Source organism: Equus caballus, chromosome 24 (genome assembly GCF_041296265.1).
Source record: "Equus caballus isolate H_3958 breed thoroughbred chromosome 24, TB-T2T, whole genome shotgun sequence".
Taxonomy (NCBI): domain Eukaryota; kingdom Metazoa; phylum Chordata; class Mammalia; order Perissodactyla; family Equidae; genus Equus; species Equus caballus.
This window is the reverse complement of record NC_091707.1, coordinates 29,771,181-29,793,594: the sequence shown is the minus strand read 5'-3', so window position 1 is coordinate 29,793,594 and position 22,414 is coordinate 29,771,181. Positions and strand designations below refer to the sequence as shown.

General features: G+C 47.7%; 1 protein-coding gene across 4 annotated transcripts in view; it reads left to right on the top strand.

Annotated features, from left to right (window-relative positions):
- The window catches only part of MAP3K9 (mitogen-activated protein kinase kinase kinase 9), a 76,844-nt gene extending 60,391 nt beyond the window's left edge, over window positions 1-16,453 (top strand). The window contains exons 8-12 of one of the 4 annotated variants that reach the window (XM_014735679.3): window positions 1,079-1,232; window positions 3,544-3,612; window positions 5,025-5,137; window positions 6,091-6,894; window positions 8,245-16,453. In XM_014735679.3, the coding sequence (XP_014591165.2) occupies window positions 1,079-1,232; window positions 3,544-3,612; window positions 5,025-5,137; window positions 6,091-6,894; window positions 8,245-8,729 (1,625 nt within the window). In that variant the 3' untranslated portion in view covers window positions 8,730-16,453. Of the gene's footprint in view, window positions 1-1,051; window positions 1,233-3,543; window positions 3,613-5,024; window positions 5,138-6,090; window positions 6,895-8,244 lie in introns of all 4 variants that reach the window. The other 3 variants (XM_014735678.3, XM_070249943.1, XM_070249942.1) reach the window with 3 other exon arrangements.
- Window positions 16,454-22,414: the final 5,961 nt, after the last annotated feature.

Genomic DNA, 22,414 nt, shown 5'->3' with positions numbered 1-22,414 from the left:
CCCCCCACCCCACCTTTCCCCTGGTATCCACTAAACTGTTCTTAGTCCATAATTTTAAATTCCTCATATGAGTGGAGTCATACACAGATTATCCTTCTCTCACTGGCGTATTTCACTTAACATAATTCTCTCAAGGTCCATCCATGTTATTGCAAATGGAATGATTTTGTGGACTCATTTTATTTTTATGGCAGTGTTTCTTGAAAGAATTTTATATGTACACATATACATACACATACATATACACATATGTATATGTGTGTAGGAATAAATTAGTTTTCCTAATTTGAGGATAGAGAGATTTCATTAAAAAAAAACTGGATTCTGGCTTTCCTTGAAAAATCAAATCAAATCAGTGGAGTCCCCTTTCCCTGTGCTCAGTATTTTGCCTCAGTCCTCAGAGCTCCCTGTTTTTGGTAACTGGCTCTCTTAACTCATTTACAATATAGGCTAATGTCTGATACATTTGGGTTTCAATCTTTGCTCAAAGGTATCGGTGTCAGAAGAATGTTCCTCCTCTCTCACCTATTGTATTTCTCTCGGCCCGTTCCCTCCCCCTCTCCCACTCCTGACTTCCTTCTCCATGATCTTGAAATCCTCATTTTCTTCCTTTCCAGCATTTTCTTACCAAAACTTGTGTACTTCCACATCTTCCTTGCCCCTTGTCTTTTTTCTCTCCCTCCTTCTACCTCCCTCCTCCCCCGCCCCGCCACCCCCAGTTGAATTCCACCCAACGAAACAAGTTCCTTGAGTCAGATCTGTTTCGAACTCTGATGTCCAGCTGGCCTGAGCTCCAGCTTACGTTGCAGTTAAGAAACTATAGGAAGTTTTTCCGCATTTGGTACTTTGGGAGTGCTAAACGATTGTTGGCTGAGAACTCCATTGCTTTCCTGGAAGGCTCCACTCTATCACAGAGTTTTTGAAGAGGTCTGATTTCTTCCCTGCAGTTCCAAGTGTGTGTGTGTGTGTGTGTGTGTGTGTGTGTGTGTGTGTGTGTGTGTCTTGTGGGGGAGAGGCTAGTTTTGGGGGGACCTGTCTGTCTCTTTTCCAGATCCCATCCAACCTCTGTCATTCACAGTGACACCAGGTGAAAGCAGCAAAACCTGGGGCCGGAACTCTGTCATTCCAAAGGAGGAGGGAGAGGAGGAGGAGAAAAGGGCCCCCAAGAAGAAGGGACGGACGTGGGGGCCGGGCACACTGGGTCAGAGGGACCTTGCCTCCGGAGACGAAGGGTAAGAGCCAGATGACGGCAAATTCTTTCTCACGCAAAGATGGGGGCACCGTTTAACACTAGGATACATAATACCTTTTTCTTTGTTGTGTGTTTCACTGCTTTCTGAGAAATTGCAAGTTTCTTGATCTTTATAACAGAGTTTCCCAATCTCCTTGTTCCCTGGAACCTCCTAGGACAGGGATCGGCATACTTTTTCCATAGGGGGCCAGATAGTAAATATTTTAGGCTTTATGGGCCCTGTGGTCTGGGTCGTCAGTGCTCGACTTACTGTGGTAGTGCATAAGCAGCCACAGACCATGGGCGATGTGTAAATGAATGAGCACAGCTGCGTTCCGGTAAAACTTTATGAAAACAAGTGATGGGCAGGATTGAGCCCACGGGTTATAGCTTGCTGGTCCCTGGGGGCATCCTCTTCAGAGCAGTAAGTAGCCCACACATTAAGCAAATGTAGAGTTCTGCTGTGTGTCTGCTTAAACCTGGCTTCTCCCCTGAAAACGCCTCCTCAGAGGAAAGAGATGGAGGAGCAGGCCTCACGGGACTCTTCACTCCAGGCTCCTCCTGAGGCAGGGGCAGGCAGAATAATCCATACCTGTACTGCAGTTGGGTGTAAATCCAGGGCCACCAGAACTTCTTTCAGGTCCCGCCCCATTCCCATACTGATGTCTGTGAGCGCCCCCTCTGGGCAAAGCACAAGGCACGCCTTGGTGCCGTGGATGTGCATCTGTTCTCGCTGTGGTCTTGTGGTCTAGGGGCCAAATTCTCCTGAGCCCTGGTCCTTCATAGGCTAGTCACTTGTAGTATAACAGTGATGAGCTTGGATGCTGACCCCAGACTGCGTGGGTGTGAAGCCTGGCTCCACCATTCCTCGCTGTGGGACCTTATGTTTTCTCATCTATAAATTGGGGCTCATATCCGTACCTATGTCGTGGAGTTGACGTGAGGATTAAATAAGTTCCTCTGTGGAAGCGCATAGCAGGTTAGCTGGCGCAGAGTAAGCATATGTCAGTATTTACTATGAGGATTCTTGCATGCCTCTCGTGCAGTTCTGTCTCATCCCTGAAGAGTGAAAGTGATGGTTTACACTTCTTACTCTTGGTGTTAGAATCTGGAACCATGTTTTTTTCCTTTTCCAAGTGTGAGGACAGGCAGTAACACCCTTCACCTTTATTAGTGGCTTTTCAAAGAGCTTCTAAGGTTGAATATTAACCTTATAGGTGCCCTGAACCTATAACTGGCCTTGGTATTTCTCCGAATACTAAGATTTCATGTCCGAAATCTTTTTCCCCATATCAGATCTGAGCTGGAGGTGAAAATAACTGATTGGGTCACAAAGGCTTGACTCTTTGAAACCAGGCTTTGGAAATCACTAGATACCTTGGAATAGAAAATTTAGATGTGTAGGGCAGACTGTCTAAGCTATGGAAGAATTCAGTGGTTGGATCCTCTGAGGATGGCAGATTGCTCTGCTGTACTAAGCTCTATAGAAGCAAGAGGTGCTCAGTTTGTCGTCTGAGCCCTGAGCTAGCATCGGGTTGAGCTGGGGCTGAGAAACTCGGTCACCATGAATCCCTTGATATTTCTGACATTAGTGTGACTCCAAATAGGATTTACCAGGTTGGCTGTGGGTCCCAATAGTTTCTATGGTTCTGCTTCATTTAAAGGTATTTTTTTTTGTCTTGCTACTAAATTGACTTTATTTTGCATTACAAAATATTAACTTTGGAATTTTTGTCCTCCTTATGTAGATTTGCCCTCGAAACTTTTGAATCAGTTCAAAATATGTGACAATTTTTCATGATTCTCAATTCCTATTGAAGAAATAACGTATATTCCTTCCAGTCTTGAATAAAGACCTCTTTAATCTTAGAAATTTTTGAGAGCCTCTATATGATAATATTTCTAATTTTAGTCCCTGTTGATTGAAGAAAATACGTAATCACAAAAAGCTATATTGAATTCAGTAATGTTCAGTGAATTTGAATCTCCATCTTTTTGAAAAAATTGTGCATATCTCTAGGAAACATGCACTTGTCTGTAGACAGCTCAGGTATCTATGGATTCTCAGGCCCTTTGCAGTTAGGCTGTGGCTGCAAAGGGTCCTTTGTCCCACAGATTGGGAGGTCCTGGGCCTGTGGCAGCTCACGCAGGGCCATCGTGTTCAGATTCCTTCATGATGTGGGCTTTGCTGACTGATCAAGGGAAGGGCAGCTGGGACATAGCTAGAGTCCAGCCTGGAAGGTTCTCACATGGGAGAGGCTAAGAGGATGTACGGCTGTTGCTTACCTGTTGATTCTCTTTATTTGTTGAAGATCCCCTCAGAGACGTGAGAAAGCTAATGGTTTCAGTACCCCTTCAGAATCTCCACATTTCCACTTGGGGTGAGTCTACTCCTCACCCTTCATCACATGTACTGGTAATAGTCGCCCTTCCACGTCCTTGTTCTCACAGCGCACCCCGTAGAACCACGCCTCATCATTGCCTGGGCTGTGCTGACTTTTTTTTTAAAGCCATACTGTTGTGCACCTTGGGAAGAGTCCTGTGTTGGTCTGGCTTTGCCTCCTCACTTCTCTGGCCGCTCCTGTTTTTGGCATTCTCCTGGCACCCTTAGGTTTAGGGAGATAGGACATGGCTATTCGTCCTTTGATCTTTAGCACTTGCTTTGACTTTGCTGATCTGGATTTCCTTGGATCCAGAGTTAGAGGTGAGGTTATAAGATTATCACTTGGAAGTTCCAGGGTTTAGCACCTTGCCTATCTCTGGCTCTGTATTTTGGTTGAAACCAATGGTGGCTGGAATGTATTTTAATTCATTGGTGTTTCTGATAGCACTTGAAACAGAGATCTGAGGTCAGGGAAGAAGTTGGTCCTTCTCCCTCAAGAGTGGTTGGGACTCTGGGAAGAGTGGGCTTTAGTTGAACGGCTCTTTCTAGCCCTAAAATAAGAGCCACTTCTGGTTATAAATCTGATAGCTCCAAGGCAACCAGAACTCACAGATTCCTCAGTCTTCCCTCTTACTGTCCTTCAGAGAAAAGATCAGTGCCTCTGCGTCTCTGATTCCCCCATCCTATAAGCGGGTTGTTGGGGTCCCCAGTCTATATCCTCAGAGTACTGGCTTGTCACTGTGAGCTGATTACAGGGGTTTGAAAGTGAGCTGCTGTCGTTTTTCTCTCCATTCCCAGACAAACCGAGGGCTCGACTAGAGCATTGTGTACTAGCCACATAGGTCTGGCCCAAAGTGCACTGGGTTGGTGCAGTTTTGTTGGTTGATTTTTGTGTTTGAAAAGTAGATGGCTTCGAAAGTTGCCTAAGCATGCCATAAGCTTGGAAGGAGAAATTAATAAATGGGGTGAGTGGAGTAGCTTGGCCCATCTCTGCTAGCTCGTCTGTCCAATGCTTGCCTTGCATTGCAAGTCTTCGCATTGCAGTATTTTTGAGGTCACCTGTGTGTTGTATTCAGTGTCTCTGGGTTGATTGCCTCAGGTAAGACCCTGGCCAGTGCTGGGCAGTCCTTACTCTTTCTGTCTTCTTGCCAGCCTGCCCACTAGATCTTTCTACCGCTCCAGAGCATCATGTGAAGGGGATGGGCCATGCCACTGCTTTTCTTTCCCTAGAGCATGTGCACTTTTGTTAATGAAGCAGGTGGGTTCAGTAATGTTTGGCCTGTATCCCAAGGCTTTTGGGCTTTGGTGTAATTAAGCAGATAGGAGAGACATTTCCAAAGGCCCATGGAGCTGAGAGTAGCATAAGGATAAGTAACCAGTTCTAACCGTTTCCTCATTTCCTCTATTCAGCCTCAAATCCCTGGTAGATGGATACAAGCAGTGGTCGTCCAGTGCCCCCAACCTGGGGAAGGGCCCAAGGAGTAGCCCAGCCCTGCCAGGGTTCACCAGCCTTATGGAGATGGGTAAGCATTGCCCTTGTCTTGACACTCTCCCTCAGGGACTTCTTGGCTGAGCTTCTAGGACTGTTTGAAGACCCCTAGTGTTACTTCATGGGGGTTTTCTCCTTTTACTCAGCTCCTGGTCCTCCACCTTATTCCCCCTTAGTTTGCTCTTCTCCCATTTTATTGAATCTTCCCTGATCACTTTTGCTGCCATAGAGCCTGCCCTTGGCTTCCTATCCTAAGGGGCCAGTTATAGTCTCCTTAGGGCAGTGCAGAAGGATGAAGCCTTGAATCAGGCACTTCCCTTTTCTGGCTCCATTTCCTCAGATTTTAACATGGGGAGTCCGCAAAACAGGAGATGGTGGTAGAAGACACCACAGTCTTCCTCTAAGGAAGCTTCTCAGTGTTGTCTGTGATTACTGGATGGGTAAGGTCTTCTTCAGGCTCTCTCTCAGTTAGTACTCTTATCTCTGTAGATTTCCAAGGTCATAGTAGGTCAGTCTGTAGAGTAGATGGGCCTTCACCCATGTTGGGGATTCTAATGCTTTATAGGAGATTAGTCTTAAAACAAGTCTCTAGAGTAACATTTTAGAAATCCAAGGTCCCTTCCAATTTTAAGGTGGAAAAATTAGAGATGTTTCTGTTCTATCCAATGTTCTAGGAAACTCACACTGCATGTCTTGTGTTGAGGCTCCGTGTGAAAGGAGTAGCCAATTAGCAGATCCTCTTTTCTGAAAACAGGAAAACAGGCTCTGGAGTGGAGAGTGATTTCTCCATTTTGGCCACAGTTGAGTGTGGAGGGGTAAAGCCCTATTGATTCAATGCCCAATTCCTTGTCCCACCCCTATAGTCTTTGACCTCTGCATCCATAATGCTAAGCCAGGGGGACTGGGCTTGAGGGGAAGGACCAGATTCTTATTCTTGCTGCTTAATTTCCATTTCCTGTTTCCCTGCCATTCCCCTCATCTTCGCAGAGGATGAGGACAGTGAAGGCCCAAGAAGTGGAGAGAGTCGTCTACAGCATTCACCCAACCAGTCCTACCTCTGTATCCCATTCCCTCGTGGAGAGGATGGTGATGGCCCCTGCAGTGATGGAGTCCACGAGGAACTCACTCCAGTCAACTCAGCCACCAGTACCCCCCAGCTGACACCAACTAACAGCCTCAAGCGGGGTGGTACCCACCACCGCCGCTGTGAGGTGGCTTTGCTTGGCTGCGGGGCTGTTCTCGCAGCCACAGGCCTAGGGTTTGACCTTCTGGAAGCTGGCAAGTGCCAGCCGCTTCCCCCGGAGGAGCCTGAGCCACCAGCCCGGGAAGAGAAGAAGAGGCGTGAGGGTCTTTTTCAGAGGGCCAGCCGTCCTCGTCGGAGCACCAGCCCCCCATCCCGGAAGCTCTTCAAGAAGGAAGAGCCCATGCTGTTGCTAGGAGACCCCTCTGCCTCCCTAACACTGCTCTCTCTCTCCTCCATCTCTGAGTGCAACTCCACCCGTTCCCTGCTGCGTTCAGACAGCGATGAGATTGTGGTGTATGAGATGCCCATCAGCCCGGTTGAAGCCCCGCCCCTGACTCCCTGCACACACAACCCCTTGGTCAATGTCCGAGTGGAGCGCTTCAAGCGAGACCCCAACCAATCCCTGACTCCCACCCATGTCACCCTTACGGCCCCGTCGCAGCCCGGTAGTCACCGGAGGACTCCTTCTGATGGGGCCCTCAAGCCAGCGGCTGTCGTAGGCAGCAGGAGCCCCTCCAGCAATGGGTTGAGCCCCAGCCCTGGAGCAGGTGAGTCCTGTCCTCCTCCTCTTTTCTCTTTCCTGCCTTTGTGCCTTCCCCAGGAGCAGAGATGTTGGAGTGGACTCCATTCCCCTTCTGACTTAGCCAGTCAACACATTCTCATCTGGGGTAGAGGAAGTGGCCAATTTCTTTCTGTCCTGTGCCTTAAGGGTTCTTCCCTGAGGAGTTAAAGAAGACAAGCAGGTTCCAGGAAGAATCATACCTGGGACTTCTGTGGGGTGTTCAGGCCTTGGGTCTTGGAGTGCATGGTGCAGTGCTTTCAGGGTACAGGAACGGCAGGAGTCTAGCTCTGTTTGTTCCCTGAAGAGGAAACCAAACTTACCAGAAGGAATCCTACACTGACATAGGAAGGGTATTTTCTGCCATGTAGCTGGGCTCTAGCCTCTCGTTACAGTGTTAGTACAGACACTCATAAGGCAAGCTTCCGCCTGGGCATCACGCCCTTCACCACTCCTGCCTTGCTCATGCCTGACACTTCAGATCTGGAGATGTGTCCAGGTAGATTGCTCTGCCTGTGCGTCTGCCTACCTTCTCCTTCTGACACCTGCGATAGGTGGGCACACACACTCTCATCCTAGGTCTTTCCCACCACTGTCCTTTGCTTCCTAGAAGACCTAGGTCTCAGTTAGAAACCGTCTCTAATCCAGTAGGAGAAGAGGGGATGGCAATACCCTTTCAACAAGATTTGACTGTGAATGACAATTGTATTTTACCATTCAGCTTGCCCTCCCATCTTTAAATTTTTTGTTATACTCAAATAGGTGATCTCTTTGGAAATAGAGTCCTCTATATTACTCATCTTTAGATTTCTGATACCTAGCTCTGTTCCCGTCACATGGTTATTAAATGGATGAATCGCGAATCAACAGACATTTCCTTAAGTCAGGTATCAGCAGACTTTTTTTGGTAAAGGGCCAGATGGTAAATATTTTAGACTTTGTGGGTCATTACCGTTGTAACTACAGTACTCAACTCTGATGACTTAGGGGGAGAGCAGACAATGGCTGTGGCTGTTTTCCAATAAAACTTTATTTACAAACAAAGGTGGCTGGCCTATGGGTCTTGTTTGCCAACATCTGCCTTAAGTTATTTCATTACAGACGTGACCCCCATATGTCCCATTATCATCATCAGATACAGGTACCTTCTAGTTCACATTGTGTGTATCCCCAGTGCCTCCCAACACACCGCATGGCACATAGTACCTGCTCATTAAATATTTGTCATCCATATTCTCCCAAGTGAATAGGGGATATGGCAAGGTAGGGAGGGAGCAGAGTATATCTGGCCCAGAAACATGCCATCATCTGATGCCTCTCCCTTTGTCTCTTTGACCAGGAATGTTGAAAACCCCCAGCCCCAGCCGAGACCCAGGTGAATTCCCCCGTCTGCCTGACCCCAATGTGGTCTTTCCCCCAACTCCAAGGCGCTGGAACACACAACAGGACTCTACCTTGGAGAGACCCAAGACCCTGGAGTTTCTGCCTCGGCCACGTCCTTCTGCCAACCGGCAACGGCTGGACCCTTGGTGGTTTGTGTCCCCCAGCCATGCCCGTAGCGCCTCCCCGGCCAACAGCTCCAGCACGGAGACGCCGAGCAACCTGGACTCCTGCCTTGCTAGCAGCAGCAGCACTGTGGAGGAGCGGCCTGGACTTCCAGCCCTGCTCCCGTTCCAGGCGGGGCCGGTGCCCCCAGCCGAGCGGACACTTCTGGACCTGGACGCAGAGGGCCAGAGTCAGGACAGCACTGTGCCGCTGTGCAGAGCTGAACTGAACACACACAGGCCTGCTCCTTATGAGATCCAGCAAGAGTTCTGGTCTTAGCATGAAAGGGTCAGGGGTGGGCCAGGGGGAAGCAGGAGGAGCTGGGGGAGCTGGCTGGCACAGCCCTCTCTCAGAGTTGGACCCCCTGGGATCCAGCCCTACTTCTTGCACTGATAATGCACTTTGAAGTTGGAAGGGATGGAAACAGGGCCACTTCAGAGAGTCTCTTGCCCTGCAGGGCCTTTCTACCCAAGTCCACTGGAGGGACTGTGGCCATCAGCTCTGGCTTTGTAGGGGAGGGAGGGGTGCGTGCATGTCCCCATCCTCCACAGTCTTCCTCGCCTTTAGGGTGACCCTGCAGAGTCACTCAGCCAAATCTGTCTGCTGCTCCCTCTCCTCAGCCCCCTGGGTGTGCCCGGAGCCTGTCCTGGGTCCCTCTGTTAGTGCTGAGTTCAGCTTTCCCAAACACCAGGAGTGGATGTTCTGTGATTGATTTTACTCCTCTTCCACATTCTTCCCCAACACCCATGAATCAGACTCTTGTTGGTGTGAGATGTGAGCTTTTCTGTGTCCTAAGCCCTTATGTGCCAGCCGGAGGGCTGAAGGCATAGTGCCCCAGTGTGGGGCATAGGAATTGATGGAGCTGGCACTCCCTCCCTGCCCTTCCAGGTGCCCTACTTACTTATTTGAGCCTACCAGAGGTAGGGGGACCTGCCTTAGTGAGAACTTGGGGAGGGGAGGGAGTTAGGAGAAATATAGTCAAGTTGGAGTAAGGAGGGTAACAGGGTCTGTTTATCCTTGTTCCTTTTGGAAACACTCAAAGAAGGGCAGAAACGTGTTGACATCACCCATCTCCTATCTAGGGTCGACCATGGTCAGACCAGGTTCTGATACAAACACATGCTCATCCCAGGAACAGTTTCTTGGGAGACTCACTCACTGGTGCCCGTTCGGAAGCCAGAGACAAAGTCCCTGTGCTTGTCTCTTCTGTTGTCTGATGTTTGTGTGTTATACCCTTCACTGATCTTTCCTCCAGTCCCTGGAATTAGTGGACTTTGGGTTATGTGTTTGGTTGGGAGATGTCTCTACACTGCAGCACTATAGCCTGCACCACTATAGTCCTGGACACCGGGAGGTGGAACTGTAGGGATTCCTTCTCAGCCAGGCCGTCCATTCTGGGATGCCCTTGAAGTAAAACAGAGCCATTTAGTGGTCCCTTCCATAAGTGGATATGGTGAGGCAATGATGTTTGTAAGGTGCTGAGTGAGTTACTGATTTACAGTGACCTTCAAGTCCCAGGTGCTGGCAGCTGACCACAGCCTCTTGTCTCTGTGCACAGATAGCCCCTAGTGCTGGGCTCTGGACCATGAGCTGGGAGGAAGGACAACAGAGGCCAACCCCACCTCTTCTGGAATATGTTTCCTTAACTTGAATGTAGATCTTCTTCTGGAGCTTTCTCATATGTATCTTTACTATTCCGCTTACTCTGAGGCCTCCTGGGTTGGGTGTGCACAGTTGTCTTTGGGTGGGAAGAACAGCTTGGTTGGGAGCAGAGTCCTTAGGTCACGCTCCTCTCCCTTCCAGACTCTCAGTGTTGCTCCACTGTCTTTTATCGTGGAATATTCTCTGGAGATGTTGGAGGCCAACCTGCAGGTTCCCTGTGTTTGCTGCCTGGATGCCAGAATGGGGAGAGCAGGGAAGCTGACACAAGTGAGGGATTTGGTCACTGCTCTAACTGTGACAGAAGTCCCACCCTGGGGATGAAAAAAGGGTGACCTTGGTTTTCAAATTGTTCCTTGTTTTATGAGCCTACTGGCACTTTGGTTCAAGGACCCCACCTAGTCTTGGGGGAAGGCACTAGTGGTTCTGTTGCCCAGGGTTTTGTAACTGCATCTTGACTCTCTCCTCTTGGTTCTGTGAAGCCAATATGTAAGAGGTGATTTTTTGCCCCCATCCCCCACTCCTCAGGTTGGAGGGAAAAAAATGTGAATCCTGTCAGCGGTTCCAGCCAACCAAGTGACTCCTCTTCATTCTTGATGGGGAGAGGGACACAAATGGTCTGTTCTTCGCTCTTCCCCTGGACTCTCCATGGCCGCAGTCCCTAAGCCACCAACACAGGTGTAAAGCCTTGGCTCCGCTCTATGGCCCTCTGGTGGAGTGCAGCCTACAGCATGATGCAAACTGTGCTGGCTCTGGACAGTGCTCTGTGGTGTGAGGCAGGGATTTTTCCTTTGCTCATTTTCTACTTTTTGTCACTTGATTAGGTTGCAGCCATCTGTCTTGGAAGTGGTAGTGTAACTGATGTAGTGTAAACTGTATGACAGCCACTTGTCATTGAGTGAGAAGCTGAACCCAATTCTTACTCCTCCATCTGGCAGAAAGACAAGGGAAGGCTAGGTCTCTGTGAAGAGAATTGTACCTGCAAGAGGCAGAGGCAGGGTTATTCTGGATGCTTCTGTGAGTTTCCACGAAGATGGAGTAGTTACCATCTCTTAGCTCCTCCAAACCTGGTCTCTGATGGGGCTCTGCCCGCCACACTCTCTCTGTGGGGCAAGGCTGGGGTGGGATAAGGCTCCATCTAGTAACAGGTTTGTGTTGCTTTCTGTCCACTCAGGTTCCCGTGCCTCTGTGATCATGGTCAGGAGCAGCCTTGAAGCTGCGGATCAAGCCTCTGCAGTGGTAGTAGCTGGCCTCCCCTCTTCCCTTTCCTCAAAGACACTTTCCTTCTGCTCTTCGCAGGTGCTCACTGCGTGGAAGATGGTGATGGGAAACATGCTGTTCTCTGCCTCTTCTCCTTGGATCCTTCGGCTCCTCCCACTGACTCTAAACACAATTATCCTCCAGTTACCCCCCTTGGGGATCCAGGTCCCTGCAAGAGGCAGAGTTGATGTCCCAGTTATCCTCCTATGTTATTTCTAAGAGGCTTTGGTGAATGCTCTTAGCTTCTCATCCTTTTGTGTCCCGAGGGTCTGGTAGTAATGATGATGATGAGGAGGAGGAGGAAGATATCTTGGATTTGGACAACCCAGAATAACCTAACCTTTCCTCCTGACCTTTACAAAATTACATAATTTTCCTTCTGCATTAGATATACTTGCTAGTAGAGAAGGGGAAATGCTTAAAGATGAAGATTCAAGTAAGGAGAAGTGGAAAAGCTACTTAGCCTGATTGCTGAATCGGGCACCAGGCTCTGAGACCTGAACGGGTTGGCTGTGTTCCCTCTTCTGCTTTTGCTGTCTGACCTCAGGCTTGTCTCTTACCCCCTCTCAGATTTCCTTCCTGTAAAAGCGACCATAACCTCCTTCCCTGAAAGGGCATTGAGGGTACATATCAGAGCAGGTCAGTGAAGCCCGTGGCTTTCTGCCAGCGACAAGGACAAATTGCTGAAGCTGGCTGTGTGGTGCTCACCATCTCTGCCTCTAGGGGACTCAGCTACTGTTTTTTCCTTTGGCTTCTGGAAGAGGAGTGATTTGGAGTTGGCTTAGCATGACTAATGGGGACCATCGTCAGGCACATGCTCTTCTGCTTCGTTTATGTAGCACCTGGTGTTTAAACGCATCCTTCCTAATTCCCCCACTTAACTTGTCAGGCCTATCATCCCCACCATTAGTGTCTTATAGAGGAGGAAATGGGCGATGTCAGAATGACAGTTTGGGGTCTGATTTCATGGAGTCATTCCCAGGATCTGACTTGTTTAGAGACTGGAATCAGGCCAATTCCTGGAAGAATCTTTGGGAAAGGGTCTGCTGGCCCTTGGGACATGTGTCATGGTGTAAGGTTCCTTACAAGGCACCTTTTCCCTCAGACCGTGGTTGCTCAGGGACATGATGAGACACCCCAAGAGCATCTAGGCCTGACGTTGTCAACACTCTTGCTCCACAGTCCCCACGTGAGAGGCCCCCTCACACATCCCTCCCCCACGAGGAGGGAGACACCTCCTGAACATTCCCAACTCTCCAAGGTCGCTTTTAACAAAGCACAGAGAAGCGGTTGCTGAAGACTGGATGCTGAGTGGTACACTTCAGCGTTGAGATGTCCATCTGGCAGGCTCCTCTGTGGATTTTCCTCATGGGTTTAGTTAGACCTGTGCCTCGGACTCAAGTGTGTGAGGGCCCCGCCCCATCAGGCAGGTCAGAAACACTCTTGCCTATTGAGGGATTTAGGGTAAGAAGCAGATGCCAGACTTCTCTTGAGGGCTCTGCCAGAGACTGTAGACCTGGGTCAGAGGTGAGAGCCACCTGCAGCACACTGTGATCATAGGTGAACGTGGTGGCAGGGGTGGCAGGAATCTGGTGATCTGAGCTGCCCTCATACGAGTTGTATGAAGTCACACATGTCTCTTCCCCCCTCTGGACCTCTGGGCCCAGCCGTGACCTGAGAAGGAGGCTGCCTTCCCTCCCTGAAGCATGAAGCCCTTCTGACTTTAAATGGGTGGTCCCGGAGCCCCAGGTCCAGCACTGATGAGCCTCACCTTGCTCGATTGTTGCCCTTTGTGGAAAATGCTGTGTGTTTGTATGTGTGTGGCTGTAGGTCAAAACCAGTCGAATGTCGGCAGTTTCATTTGGTTCAAGCTACCAGACCACCCGCTGCAGGCCTTGGCTTCAGGCCTGAGGATAATTCCCTGTCAAGCTACAGTTACTGTTAGGAACACATTGGCAATGCCTCTCTTCTTTCAGACAAATCATTGTTTTCTTAGATCAGGAATTCAAATTAATAAAAATCCACATCAGAAAGGAAAACCCACTGCTGCTTCCAGGAGTCCTCCTCGGTCCCTGGCCCCTTCCTGGCCTCCTTGCCTGGTCACTTGCTATCACTGATGTTGGAGGGCGAGAGGCAGAAGGGGGAGCCTTGGCTTCTGGTTGGCTGTGCAGGCCAGGTGGGCCTCCATTGACTTCTTTTCAAACTCTTGACTATTTTTGTTCATCCTGATGAGACATTGACGGGCCCCACCCCCTCCTTTGCCCATTTCCAGTCTTGGGCTCTGGAAGCACCCTGGCCTTCCTAGGCTTCCCTTGGAGCCCTCGCATTTGTTCTTCCGAAGGTTGGGCTCACTTCTTAATCTGGAGCCAGAAGGACTGGTCCTTCCTGATCCTTACCACCTGTGGTTCCCTACATCCCCTGCCTGTGGACTCGCTTTGGGTCTTTAGCTCATGACTGCAGCTAGAAGTAGAGAAGAGCCTCGGGGCCTAGCTGGATAAGAGCCAGGAGCTTTTCCACGCCTCTCTTTGTTTCTCTTGGAAACAGACTCACCTTTTCCCTCACCCGTCTTGCCTCCTGGCTGGTCTGACCCACCCCCCCTGCCAACACCCACAGCCTAGTTTTACTAGTTTGCTTGGTGGGCGTGGACCTGGCAACTAGATAGCTACTCCGGATGGGACAGTGGGAGTACAATTCCAGAGGTTTAGAGATGGATCTTTTCTACTGGGATGTGTGGGATGGGCATCCGGGAATTCTGCCCCCAGAGGTCAGGTTGGTTTATGAAGAGGGGTCTTGGGGCGTGATGGCCCCATGGATATGGTGTTACCTGCTCTGTACTTGCTGAAGTCCAAGGCGGAGTTTCAGAAGTAATATGTTGCCCACATTCCTGAAATCCTTCACACCCAGACACCTGCCTGCTTTGATGGATCCTGCCTTTATTTAAAATTTTGATACTGTGTTCATCGTGGTGTTTTTCATTAATTTAAATATTTTAAAATGCTGCATTGAAATATGGTTTCTCTTGATTCCTGCGATTTTCGGTGTCCCCTTAAATTTTGCGTCCTTGGTGAGTGCCTCCTTCACCTGCCCCAGGTCTCTACCCTCCCTGCCCCTCAGCTGCATTTGTGATGCATTTGTGGTGCTTAGGCAGAATGGCAAAGTGGGTTTTAGGTCTTTTCTGGTTGCCCTTCCCCTCCAGTCCTGAGTGAGGTGGGAGCTCTCTGGGAGTGTTTGCATTTAAACAGGGACGTGCTGACTTACAGCAGTGAAGCCGGGGGACAGTTTGCAGACTTGGACCTGTAGCGGGGTGGGGGGGCTGACTTTTCTTTGATGTTCTCCAGGTTCCATTCGGCTTCTTTGAAACCCTGAGGCCACTTAGAGGGGTGTCTGTTTCAGCGGAAAGGAAAGTGATTACATTGAAGAGGATCCTTTAGGTTCTCATCTTCATCCTCTTTGGGACATCTTTGAATTTCCAGAGAAGTGAATAAATCATTCTCTCTCCAGATTTCAGAAAGGACTGAAGTGGACGGAGGCATTTCACTCCCTTGCATGCCGAGGGCGGCAGCCCCAAGCACTGTGCCTGCCCCAGTCACCTTTGTAATGTCAGCCAGCACGTCACCTCCCCCGGGAGCCTTTTCGCTACATTTACTATTCTCTGTCGTCTTTACTCATCATTTGCCTCATCCTCCAGTTCCAGAAGCCATGCTGGCTGTGGCTCTTTTCTTCATCACTGTCAGAATGAGGCATGGGTTTATCCTGGCCTGGGGATGGGGACTAATAATAAATTATGAGAAACCATGGCACTTCTTCTGTGTGGGAGGTGCTATCCTAGAGGTTTGTATTCTTTTTTTAACTCACAATAATCCTGGGGTTGGGGGGGTATTACCTCCATCTAAAGATGGGGAAACTGAGGCTCAGATGGTTATGTAACATGCCCAAGATCACACGGCTAGGAAGTGACATTGCTGATCTACTTGACTGCAATGCAGTCTCTCATTTTCTTCTGGGCACATATTAGGCCACTGTTTAGAAGCCCTGGGATAAAATCGGGCTAGCGTAGGTCCACCTAGGCTTTGAGATGGCTCTTTGTCCAAGGAGGAGTGTGTCCTGTGGCTAACCTGTCATCTGCCTTCATGACTGGGCATACCCAGCGGGACTTGCAACCTCCCTAAAGCTCAGTCGACTTCCTCTCTGTTCCTGGTTGCTTTCTCCTCCACCATTTCCTCTCCACAGTTTTTCAGGGATTTGTTCTGCACAGGGGTTGAATGTGTCAATTCTGTAGCTCTTCTCCTAGGACCACTGAGGGCCTGGGGGCCTGTGGGCCTCTCTCCTGTTTCCAGCCCACAGTTGCCCCATTATGGCTCTTTGCCACAGATTCAACCCACGTCCCTCCTGGTCTCTTGAGTTTGGAAGCCTTATTGTAGCTCCTCCTTGGGAACTTGAAAGCAGGCTTTTGCCTTTTTGTCCTATCAAGCCACATGCCCTTGGTACCCAGTTGTAGCAAAGAAGAGAGATGATGAGCTTGTCAACTTTCTCCTCTAATTTTCCTCATTGCCCATCCTACACACACGCTCACGTGCTCACACAGATTTAGTCTAAGACTGTATCTATATCTTCTAGAGGATTAAGGAAAGGGGTTGAGATGGTTTTTCCTTAGTTCGCGGAAAAGCTTTCTTTGGAATTTTCCTCCCCATTAGAGCCTTTGATTCTGGCTGAAGCAAAAGTTCAGACATGTCCATTTTGTTCCTCTGTGATTAGCTACTAGTTTTCTTCCCTGGGCCTTCCCTGTTCCAGTGTCTTGTCCATGTGTCCTGACCCTGTGTCCTTGAATTCCCATTTTGCTTTGGGATTTAAGTTATTGTAATTTGTCAACAATATTTAAAAATAGAAAAGTCCTGAAGGAAACTTCTATCACGTCCTTTTCTTTGGCTTTTTTTTTTTCCAAGGTACTGTAAATTGTTAACGAGGGGTGCCAAGCGGGCTTGGTTCAATGGTTAAACCTCTTCTCGTATTACAGTGTAATGCTGATCTCAGCCTGGTCTCACCACCAGAGCACACACAGACTTGAATAAAACTTATAACAATGACTTCTGGTTTGCCGTGGTGCTTTGTAAACTTGTCCTTTCCTTTCTTTTCTTTTTCTTTAAACAAGATGTCCAAGTAACTGGCTGTTTCTGGGGAATTTCCATATGTAGGAAAAAAATAACTAGAGAGAGAGACAGTTATGGTGCAGGAAAGAGGAGCTGGGTGAGGAGCCCCCCTGGAGGTCCTGGAGCCCCCACTGGACTACAAGGGCCCTTCTGAAGCGTGGTGCTGAACAGCACCTGCCCACGTGATTCGTCTCTTCTCACCACTGACTTTCGCACAGTCATGGATTTTGGCGTTCAGGGCCCCTAGCAAGCATGTGCTGTCTCCCACTCCTATCACTATCCACCCTGACGTTCCTGGTGAAGTTGAGAATGGGGCTAAGAGGACAATCACAACTGGAGTTGTAGCTTGTAGACGAGGTTTTCCGGTTGTGAGTCATGGATTCCTTGTGGTCTTGATACTCTTAATGCCGCTTGTCAGCTCTGTGACCTTGGGCAAGCCATTTGACCTCTCTGGGCCTCTTCTGGGACAAGCTGATCACAAAGCAGCCTTTGTGCTCTCACTTTCCATGATTATGTATTGGGTAGGGATAAGAGTGAAAGCAGACAGAAAAAATCTTGTTTGGGGCCGTTTTTTTTTTTTGCCACTTTAGTCCCTTATTTCATCATTCAGCTGCATGTGGAAAAATGGCATCTTAATTTCTATATGGACACCTCATGCTTGAATGCCATGAGCTTTCATGTCACTCTGCACCTCCTAGCCCCTTCCTCCTGGGGAGGGGGGGACTGTGAGGTCTGTGCTGGATGCTTAGACTATGAGGAGAAAGATGGCCTTTTGCTGAACTTCAAGGTGGGTTTGACCAGGGCCCACATAACCTTTGTAAGCAGATTGGGCAAAGATGGCAAACTGACCAAGCTTCTTGCTGGAGAGCATGCCATGAAAGGTGCCATATGCTGTATGCGTTTATATAAATTGGCCCGTGTCTCTGGAAAGCAGTTGGGCCATGCAGCTTTAATTCTATAGCATGGGCCCAGAAATAACGTTTAGTAATAAAAACTAGCTGCAGTATGTCAAGCATTGCTCTAAGACTTGACCTGCATTATCTCATTTACATCTCAACATCCATAAGTGTAGATCCCCTTATTATCTCCATTTTTATATTGAGGAAAATGAGGATGAGAGTCAAGTGACATACTCAAGGCCACGCAACTATCAAAGAGTGGAGCTGGGGGTTTGTCTGATTCTAGCATCTGTGCTTGTATCATGAGTCAGATGCAAAGATTTATTTACAAGCCATCCCAACATTACTTGCAGGAGGGTTCAAGTGACTCCATACAAATGACCCAAACAAGATTTTTTTGGTCTACCTCCTCTCCATCCTCCACCCTCTTCCTCGCTCAACATAGAATCTGAGAAAATGAGAGCATGAAGGTTCTCTTTACTGATTAGAAATGGTCTAAATGCCTGACAACAGGGGGTTTCTTAAACTTTGCTTCTTTGCACGGAATTTAGTGCATATCTTCTATATGCCAAGTACCAGCTGAACACTGGAGAGTCACAGCTTGCTCAGACAAAGACAGTTGTCAAAGACCTTATGGTCTGGTGGGAGAGACTGAAATGTAAAGAAATTGGTTGAATACAATGTGGTCAGTGCGATGATGGTGCTAGGGGACCAATGTGGGCTGGCATTAGCCTGAGCGGGGCTTTCACTGACCTCATGGAGGGGGTAACACCTGAGCTGAGTCCTCAGGGATGGAGGGGCACAAAGGCAAGAGCTGGTGCCCTCTCATATCACACAGCACAGTTCTGTCTCTTCCTATTTTGAAAGTGACCCCTGTGATACCTCACACTAGTTTCCTATCTCTGGTCTTATGATAAAACCATACGTGATGCTATGTAGCCATTAAGATGAGATTGTTCAAGAATAATTAAGGAAATAGAGAAATGTTCATAAGTTAAAAGGCAGGATACAAATAACTTCAGAAACAACTTGATCTCAATTATATACAGAAAATATATTTTCTTTTCTTTCCATCTTTAAAAAAAAATCTACACCTTGATAGGCATACGAAAAAGATGGAAAATAAGTCAGTTTTTTTTTTTTTATGGAGAGGTATAGTAGATGATCTAAAAATCTTCTTTTAGAATTTTTGACTTTTTTTTTTTACAGTGAATATGTGTTACTTTTACTTTCAGCAAAACCATGGTGAATACAGTAGTTTGGGAGTGCTTTCCCATGATACCAGGTTCCTCTGCCCATGTTCCAGACACCCAGGCCACTTGCTTCGAGGCCGCCCCCTGCCGCCAGCAACACAGCAGGGGACTCCAGAAGCCCTGTTCTTGGAAAGTAGAGTTGGGGTTGGGGCTAGGTCCAGCTCCCCTGTCTTAATGGAATCTCCTCCTCACCCCTTTCCTCATCACTTCCTCCCGATTGAGAGATGGTGCTGGAATGCTGAGTCACCTGCAGAATGCAGGCAGCACCTAGTGAGGATGCGTGAACAGAGGAGGTGCTATGGATGTCTCCTAGACACAGGTCCTGGGCGGGTGTGCAGCGTGATCTTGCGCAGGTACATGCCCCTCCACGAAGGGAACGGGGCTGGGCCTAGTACACCACACCCTGTTAACTTGACTACGGAATGTGCTTCGTTCAAGGCTGGGACTGATGTGCTAATGCTCTGAGCCCTCCGGTCCCCACCCCATCTAGTCCGACCAGCTCAAGTTGGAGAACATGTTTTGGCACAGGGAGTAGGGTGGTGGTGAAGGGTGGGTGTCTGCAGCTCTACCCTGCCCCTCCTCTCAATGACAGGCACTGGAGACTTCTTTGTGATAAGTAGGAAATATGCTTATAGATCACAGGTCTGGTCATGTTATACCGCAATGTCTGTAGGAGAAGATCCTCATTCTTCTGTATGGCCTTGAGGGCCAGCATGATCTGGTCCCAGCCGACCTTCCCAAACTCCCCCATAATTTCCCTGCCCGCAGCCCTTCCCCACCCTTAATACTGTACACTTCCCTGTTCCCTGTAAGACTTGATCTTCCAGGAAAGAGGCCTCCTGCTTGAGAGAGCATTATCTTCTTTATGAGCAGACTGTATCCTACCCAGGTGTCTAAGCTGACCATAACCTAATTAAGTGGTTGACAAATTAAGTGGTCAAATTCGAGGTGGGGGGAGGCAAGAGAGAGTTGTGCAAGAAAAAGAAGGAAAGAAAAGAAAGGAAGAGAGACTGGATTCCTCTCTCTAGAAGGTTGCAGTCTCCTTGGTGAGACCAAATATGCTGGGATCACTGAAGCTGTTTACCAAGCACAATGGAACTCCTGCAGCTAAAGGCAGTCCTGAGGGCCATGGCTAGTGAGGGGTGGCCTGCTAAAGAAATACTGACTCCTATCTTGTTCTGTGCTTTACCCAGCCTGACAAGGAAAGAATCATCCCTGGGGTAAATTCTTACTGAGGGCCTACTCTGGTCTGGGGTGCAGTGTGACTGGCAAATTCCAATTCTGTTTGGGGCCAGGCAGGTCATCCAGTGGTGCATTCTTATGACAATAAGATACAGTGGGGGACTGTGGTGAATGGAGAGGGATGTACCACCCAGAGGAATCTACTTAAAAAAAGAATGTGTAAACACATCCCCTCTGTGTTTTAACAGCCTCCCCTTGCCCCCCGCCCCGCGCCAGAGTGAACCAAACAGAAAATGACTACTCTCTTTTTGGAGTTTACCATCTGGTGGGAAAAATCAGGTAAGGCAACAATTAAGGCACTATGAGACTACAGTCATGTGCCACATAATGACGTTTCAGTCAACAACATCAGACCGCATATACGACAGTGGTCCTGTAAGATCAGTACCACGTAGCCTAGGCGTGTAGTAGGCTGTACCATCTGGGGTTGTGTAAGTACACTCTATGATGTTCGCACAGCGATAAAATCATCTAACACATTTCTCAGAACATATCCCCGTCATTAATTGACACATGACTATATACATATATATATAGAGAGAGGTGGGAAATGATATCTAAGTTGAGACCTGAAAGATGAGTAAGATGGAAATAGTCACTGGGTGGTGATGGTAATGGGGTTTCCAAGTATTGGGAGCAGCCCATGTAGAGGGGATTTTTATCCTTTGCCGGATTGCTTATCTTGAGTTCCTCACCTCACAGGGTACTTTGTTCTTGGAGCCTTTTCTTTATTACAAGGGTTAGGGTTGGGTGATAACTGGGAGAGAAACAGAAAAGTTTTAGCATAGGTGGAGGTGGAGTGGGTGCTTCCAGCTGGATTCCACCTGTGCAACTTAGTCCACCCTGGGGTGAGGAAAAGAAATGTGTCTGTGGGGAATCAGAAAAGGGTATATACCATGGAAAGTAACATTTCGGGGGAGAGGCTTAGGAGACGGTTCTGGGCACAGGGGATCTTTTTCTTGGCTCCATCTCTGAGCAAATGATATTAATGTCAGAATATAGCAGTCCCTCCCTCCTTCCTCCCACATGGAGGGTTTGTCCCAGTAGAGCAACTGTTTCCAAAACGTGGTCCATACACCCACATTGAAAACCAACCATTTTTGGAAACTATTTTCCCAATAGTATTAAGCCATTGTTTGCCTTTTCCACCATGTCAGTATGTGCACCAGTGGCACAGAAACTATGGTGGGCAAAACTCCTGGGACCTTAGCACAGGTCGTGGCAGTGACACCAAGCTGGATGGTAGCCCTTGTGTTCTTCAGCACCATATGCTCACAGAAGGGAGATGCCAGTTTCACTTAAGAACGTCCTTAATGAAAGAGCAAACATTACTAATTTAATTACATCTTCACTCATGAGTACACCTTTCCAACATTCTGTGTGATGAAATGTGAAGTGTGCACAAAGCGCTTCTGCCGTCTGTGGAAGTACAGGGTTGTCTTGAGGAAAAGCACGTATGTGATTGAGTTGCTAGCTCAGCTAGCTGCTTTTTTTTTTCATAGAACACCATTTTCACTCGAAAGAATGATTGTCAAGCCAACTAGGGCTATTCGGGCTTCAGTATTTGGCAGATATTTTCTCGAAAATGAATGGAGTGAAAACAACTGGCAGTATTTGTTCTCAATGATAAATTCGAGCTTTCAATTGAAAATTAGAATTTTGGAAAACTTGAGTCTGTCATGAGCTTGACAGCTTCCTGATACTTAAAAGACTTTTCTGATGAGATTGGTAGTGGTATTAATGAATGTGATTTTTTGGTGTCATATAATGAAATGTGTCAACATTTGGGAGTTTTGCATAACCCTGTGAACTAATATTTTCCATATGACAAGAATGAAGTTACAATATTATGCATTAAAAAATCCATTCAAAGTCCAGGATAGACCAATGGATTTTCATATAACATAGAATGAAAAGTTCATGGATATGATTTCAGATTCCACATTCCAACTAAACTTTAAGAAACTATAACTGTCGAGTTTCAATATGTTATCAAAGAAGAATGCCCACAACTGTCCGAAAAAGCTATTAAAATAGTCCTCCCTTTTCTAACTACATGTCTGTGTGAGCCCAGATTCTCTTTATGTATCAACAAAACGAGATATTGAAACAGATTGAATGCAGAAGCAGAGATGAGAATTTGGCCAGACATTAAAGAGATGTGCAAAAATGTAAAATAATGATGCTTTTTTCATAGAGTTTTTTTTGTTTTGGAAAATGTATTTATTTTTCTTTAAAATACATTATGTTAAATATTTAATGAGTTTATTATAATTATCTTAAAATGAATCAATAAATTTAAACATTTTTATTGGTTTTATTTTTGAAGGTGATAGATAAATATAATAGATATAATACACATACATATACAGGTACTCTTTGGGGTCTGCAATACTTTTTTAAAAAGTACTGGAGAATTTGCGTTGCCACCAGATGGTGCTAATGAGAATAAAGAGCAGATACTGTGTGTGAGAGAGAAAGAGAGAGAGAAAGAATAAAAGTGG